Here is a 6,759-nt window from a genome sequence, read left to right as displayed (position 1 = left end):
AACATGGCTTCCAAAAAGAAAGTCAAAACACGTGTGAAAGATGTTCATCTAGATTTCAAGACTGTCAGTGAGTTAGGTGGAGATAAGGTATTTGTTTATCATAAGACACATTAAATGGCATATCCCTTTATGTGGATTCCTAAAAATTATTTTCCCATGATGAAATTTATCATGAAAACTAAAATGTCCTGTTCAATATCTTGATCAGGTCTGGTACACAGGTCTGGTACAATCACTAGATTTAGCTACGTAGCTTGATTTACCTACATAGCTTTATTTACCTACCTGAGGTAGCTTTATTTAGCTACCAAATTGATCTATTTCTATTAAAAAGCATTTTTCTCAGGGTGTGCAGACAATATCATTTTGATGCAGTGATCATTTTCAACTTTGAACTCATCTGAAAACAACTCATGAAAAAATCCCTCTTGAAAAAATATCTTTTTCTGCGCAATTGCAATCAAAGTTCTGAAAGTTTTGGGGCTATGTATAACAGTTAGAACAGTTACTCCTTGAATTAAATGACAAAGAAGTCCAGTTCCGGTTAACACGATAATAGGTCGGTAATTATTTGGCACAATGTGAAGTAATCATACTCAGTCATGCCTCACTGCACCTCACCATATGGTCAGATAACCAAACAATGGAATTACATGTTTTGCTCTAAATTGTCCAAACGCAGCAATGTATAAACTATCTCTGCTTTGAATTGTTTTTTAAAGCCTTCCAATTAAAAATATCAATAGTCATTTAATTGCGACTTTTTGTCTCTTTTTAATAAATAGAAAACTTTTGAAAACTTACCTTGAAATAGCTAAATAAAGCTACCTGAGGTAGGTAAATAAAGCTACGTAGGTAATTCTACCTACGTAGCTAAATCTAGTGATTGTACTGGACCTGGTACAATCACTAGATTTAGCTACGTAGCTTGTAGTTAGAATGATCTAACTGTGTCTCGGTACAAGCCCTCACACAGTTAGAATACGTCCCATATACTTACAATGTAGCAAATCGGAGCGGATCCGCTCCGAAACGATTTTGAAGAATTTAAAAGGATTTGCACTGGAAATAACTACCAAATTAATCAAAACAAACCTTTTTGAGATTGCTTATGCCTTTTATCCCAGAAAATAATCCATCTAAAGACGAAAATCCAATTAATTTTCTCAACGTTTTTCTCTCGCTTCAAATTTACCTGCCATGTTTACATTCGGAACTCTCTAGATTGTTTGTAGTAAATGCACTGAATTATAGTGTGTACGAGTTATCGCCCATGTTTCCTTTGCTACATTACGAATACAGGGAACGAATTCTATCGTTAAAGCGGGTCCGTAGGACAATATCATTTTAACGATAGAACATTCTATCTACGTAGCTTGGTTTACCTACTTAGCTTTATTTACCTTAGCTACCAAATCAATTTATTTCTATACAAAAGCATTTTTCTTAGGATGTGTAGAAAATCTCATTTTGATGCATGCTGTGATCATTTCCAACGTTGAACTCATCTGAAAACAATTCATGAAAAAAATCACTCTTGAAGAAATGTCTTTTTCTGCAAAATTGCAATCAAAGTTCTGAAAGTTTTTGGGCTATGTGTGACAGTTAAAACAGTTACTCCAGGATTGAAATGCCAAAGAAGTCCAGTTCCAGTTAACATGATAATAGGTCGGTAATTATGTTCAGCACACTGTGAAGTAATCATACTCATCCATGCCTCACTGCACACAAGAGAGAGGACAGTTACCCAAACAATGGAATTGCATGTTTTGCTCTAAATTGTCCAAACGCAGTAATGTTTAAACTATCTCTGCTTAGTATTGTTTTTGAAAACCTCTCTAGTATAAATATTAATAGTCATTTTCTTGCGACTTTTTGTCTATTTTTAATAAAAAGAAAAATTTTGAAAAGTTGCATTGAAATAGCTAAATAAAGCTATCTGAGGTAGGTAAATAAAGCTACATAGGTAATTCTACCTATGTAGCTAAATCTAGTGATTGTACTGGACCTGTTTATTTGCCTATATAGGTTTAAATAGCTATGTATAGCTTTATTTAGCTATTTATATGCAGTTTTTCACAAAAAAATGTTTTTGGTTAGAAATAAACAAAAAATCAAATGTATTTAACTCTTAATATATGTACAGTACTATGGGCTATCAAAACAACAATCTAAATCAAAGTTGTAACATCGCAGCTTTTGAATACTTTTTATGAGCAAAAAAAGAATTTCTATTGTTAGAGTAACTGTCCACTACCCTGTGTGTGTTGAGGCATGGATAAGTCTGATTGCTTACATTGTACTGAATTATTATAATCAATGTTGACCATATTTATTCTCCTTTATATACTGTAGTGTACATGAATAGGTGTATTGAAATTTTAGCGCAGTCACTAGGTATGAAGTTATTGGCTTAATCATGAATTAGTGCTACCCATATCCGTGCCATATATTGTATATGTTTTTGATTTCTTAGTGCCCTTAGCAGTATTCCTGAATTGGCAAAACTGGTAAAATATAAAGCCCCCTTTTAAAAGTACACGTACAGTATTTAATTGCAGAAGAAACTGTATTAATTGCTGTATATGGCCCACAAAGCCTCGCAAGGAGATGTAATTTGATGAGTGATTTTTACATGCATTATTTTCAGAAGAGTTCAAGGTTGAATATCATCACTGAACTAAGGTGCGACTTTTCATGCATGTTGAGAAAATTACACGTTTAAGAAAAAATGTGGTAAAATAGCTAAATTAAGCTATTCTGAATAGCTTAATATAGCTATACAACTATTTAAAGCTATATAGCTAAATTAAGAGATTGTACTGGACTTGACTAAAGTAAATTGCAAGACATGTATATTGTGATATGAGTTCTAATACTCAGGCATTTCAAATACTTATGCTAAAAAAATAGAGTTTACACCTGTATATGCACTCAGGAATTAAATATTTGAAATGGAAGAATTCTTACAAATGACTAAAATTGATCCAATTTCGATATCTCAAATTTCAGGTTATACTAATGTTAGATAGACTTCGAATTAAATGGGACGGGGTGTATGGGTGGGAAAAAATGTATTGTTTGTTATGGAAAAACTGTATTTTTGTGTCTTACTAAATATGGATTTTTTTAATGGTAGAATGATGTTCAATTGTTGGAAGGAATAGATGAGAATGATGAGGAAATAATTGAAGAATTTGATGAAGATGGACATGAAGATGGCATAAGAAGAGATGAGGTAATTTTAGGGATAGTAATTACATGTATGAGAAAACCAGGGACTTAAATTACTAGTATCATCTATTTTTTGATCTGTATAGTGCTTGCACCTAAGAAGTTAAAATCTGCCTTTATTACAATACATGTTGTAGGAAGTGTAAAAAATCCAATTATAAAATCTTAATTTATTTTTTATGCTTGTAGATCTTGGATTTTATTAAGAAACTAGGAATTCCAGAGCAGTTTGCTGAAGATGAACCAGAAGATGATGAAAGGTAAAAGTTCAGAGGTGAAGGCAGGTCAAGGGGGGTTTTAGAGTTAATGCACAGGTGTCTTTGAATAAATAGCAGTAAGACATATATTTAATTTGTAACTTACATCATGTGTTCCACAGAAAAGAAAAGAAAAAGAAGAAAAAACTTGCGGTAATGCCAGACACAGAAGAGAATGATGTTCAAGAAGAATCAAAAGCAGAAACAAAGAAAAAGAAGCAGAAAAACAAATACAAGATTCAGCATGAAGAGATTTCCAGCACAACATCAGACTCACAGACAAGTAAAGGCTGGAGCCTTAAAGCCCATCTGTCATCATATTCACCCAGATCTTACCTTCTTGTCAAACCAGGCCAGGAGAGCCTGGAAGAAGAGGTACATTTATATTTTGCATTCATAGTTTTTCTGTTCTCTTTTTTTGGTATAGTTGAAAATGAATTTTAATTGATTCACTGGCTAGCCTTGGGATGCTGTAGCAGTATTTTAGACATAGATTGGTGAAAGGAAAACTATTTTCATACTTGATTATTATCAAATGTCATTAATTTTAAAATACAATTTGTTAGAATAATGAACTGAGTGCCAAATTTGAAAGCAGCAGCTTAGAAAAAGACTACATAAGCAAACATGGAGGCTTACATCAATGTATGAAATGGTTTCAGAAATTCATTGTACCCATGTGTGGTTTGACTTGGGCATGTAATTTTTGGCTGTGATATTTATGAGTAATCTGTTACTATTTTAAAAGTGAAGTCTTAGAAAATCAGGAACTTATATTTTAAGATATATTTCAATATCCCTATATTGATTGATGCCTAAAACCGACAAAACAAACGGAAAGCATCAATTGTCATATGATGGGAATACCCCAAAGCTATCAGCAAGATCATCAAATTCAGAAACTACAAGTGGGTCAACAGTCCCTGCAATCCATGGTAGAAAGATACAAGAGAGCCAATATAGAAGACCTTTATGTAGACTTAAGATGATTAATTCATTGTGGTATATTTTCTTTAGGACAGTGAGGAAGGGTCTTCTTTGCCGTCTGATCTAGAACAACAATTGGAATCTTTTGCATCCAAACTATTGGAGGATGAAGTATCTGTGTATCTCAAACGTAAGAATTCATATATATATTTCTATTAAATAAGATTTATTCACGATATTGTTTCATTAATTGAAAGAAGAGATCTTATGCATGTTGTATTGCTTTAATGCATTCATTTGAAAATGTTCATGTTTTATTTTTGTATTCATGAACAATAAATCTTGTCTCATCTGGAAACCGTCTGTGAGTTGCTTTTCACTAGAATGAATGTAATGTTTTGGTATACATGTATTGAATAACGCAGAGAGAGAGAAGTCAAAGAAGTCAGAGACAAAGTGGATTAAAACAGTCCTGACCACTGGCACACTGACAGACAAAGTGGCAGCACTGACCCTGCTGGTACAGGAGTCGCCGGTCCACAACCTGCAGAATCTGGAGGGACTTCTTAACATGTGTAGGAAAAAGAATAAGAGGGAGAGCATGATCGCTGCTGGTAAATAACAAAGAAATTAATAACCAATATACACTAGGTGATAGCCTGCAGTAAATCATAATATTGTCTGGCAATAAGATACTGATTAAACAATAACCAATGTAAGCTAGCTGAAATAGAACTACATAACAATTGAAAAAGTCATGGAAAAATTGAGTTCATTAAATTGAAATATCAAAACATGTAGTTGATGAAAAACAACAGGGCCAGAGTAACTCTGGTAAGCATTGTGGCCCTTGGACCTCTTGTTCATGTATTTTATGTATTTTAACTTAGATTTTTACTTAGCAATTGTACATATTTCAGACACATTAAAAGACCTCTTCATCACAAATTTATTACCAGACAGGAAGTTGAGACCATTTGACCAGGTAAGACAAACTTAAGTTGGATTCAAGCAAAAGAAAAATTAGTAATGAATTGATTTGTATTTATGGTAAAATAATCTAATTAGAAAAAGACAAACAGGGCTTGACATATTTCTTTTTTATTGCCAGCATCCCTTAGGAGACCTGGGAGACATTTCTGGAGGAAATAAAGACACAATTGACAGAAAACTGCTCAAATGGTTGTATGAACACAGGCTAAAGGAAAAGTATTCAGCATTCATCCAAGCTCTAGAGGTATGTATTGGGGATTGAGTCAGAGATGCAGAAATGTAGTTTGCATTTATAAGCTGCCTTTTTAATATGAAGTCTGTGACCTGTTCATTTTCTTTATTAAAAATTTTATAGAAGATTAAAAAAGGTACGCTGTATACTTACAACATCCCATTTATTTTTTAAAGGTGATGTCAAAGGACAATATTTTGGCCACAAGACAGAAAGCATTAGGTAATGCTTATATTGTGTATCACTATATACATTAAAACATGCTTAAAGCAAACACATTTATAATGAATTGATGCTTAAAACGAAGCGATTTTTATTTACTGTGTCTCTAAAATATATATATATTGGTCATGAAGTATATTACAAATTATGTTAATAAAGAAGCAAAATCGTCCATCCCTGGTACTTCATTAAAATCGTGATTTACTTTAATTACTACTTTTTCCTACCTGTTCTTCCTCAAAAAGGCAGTGACTGTATCTTATAATTTTGATACTTTAAATATAGACTTTTGTAATATCAGGAATGCATTAATGTTGGATTTGTTAATTGTAGTACAGATACTAAAAATTTCAACTTTTCATTTCAGGGATATTTTTTCAGTTGCTTGCAGAAAAACCAGAGGAAGAAAAGGTCATTACTATAAACACAACTTCATTAACATGAAAAAAATAGTGTGATTTAACTTTTCTATTGCTTCTAAATTACATTTAATCTCTTGTTGATGTTTTAGGTCTTGTTGGCATTGTTGGTCAATAAAGTAGGAGACCCGGAGTACAAGGTAGCGGCCCAAGCATCACACCTGTTGACAAAGCTGGGTAAGATGAATTCAGCAATAGACATGTCTCAGGAGTAGCTCCTGTAGCTTGTAAAACTACTATTTTCCATTTGGTATTAATTTACGCTAAGTATGCGGTCACAAATTTACACACAAAAAAGTACTTCTGTGGTATTCAAATGATCTGTATTGATCGTCTGCAATGTTTTTAGATATTATCATAGAATAAACAATGATTAAATGGCCCAATTTTGTTTTGACCTTTTTGTATAATTTAAGTTTGGTATTATTATTAAGAAGCATTTTTTGTAATGTACATGTAAGTGATTTAATTTCAT

The 6,759-nt window shown here is 32.7% G+C and overlaps 1 protein-coding gene across 1 annotated transcript; it reads left to right on the top strand.

Annotated features, from left to right (window-relative positions):
* On the top strand, window positions 1–6,461 carry LOC134243516 (CCAAT/enhancer-binding protein zeta-like; the record flags this gene model as incomplete). The annotated part of the gene is made up of 11 exons (XM_062725782.1): window positions 1–87; window positions 3,140–3,238; window positions 3,424–3,494; window positions 3,614–3,866; window positions 4,509–4,608; window positions 4,844–5,032; window positions 5,339–5,403; window positions 5,530–5,655; window positions 5,820–5,865; window positions 6,233–6,276; window positions 6,377–6,461. Coding segments are annotated over exons 1-11 (1,162 nt in total), but the record flags the coding sequence as incomplete, so codon positions are not given.
* Between the last annotated feature and the right edge of the window lie 298 nt (window positions 6,462–6,759).

The sequence above is a fragment of the Saccostrea cucullata genome, unplaced genomic scaffold (assembly GCF_032062105.1).
Source record: "Saccostrea cucullata isolate Sc308-1 unplaced genomic scaffold, CSIRO_AGI_Scuc_v1 ctg13763, whole genome shotgun sequence".
Lineage (NCBI taxonomy): Eukaryota > Metazoa > Mollusca > Bivalvia > Ostreida > Ostreidae > Saccostrea > Saccostrea cuccullata.
This window is presented reverse-complemented; position numbering and strand designations above follow the sequence as displayed.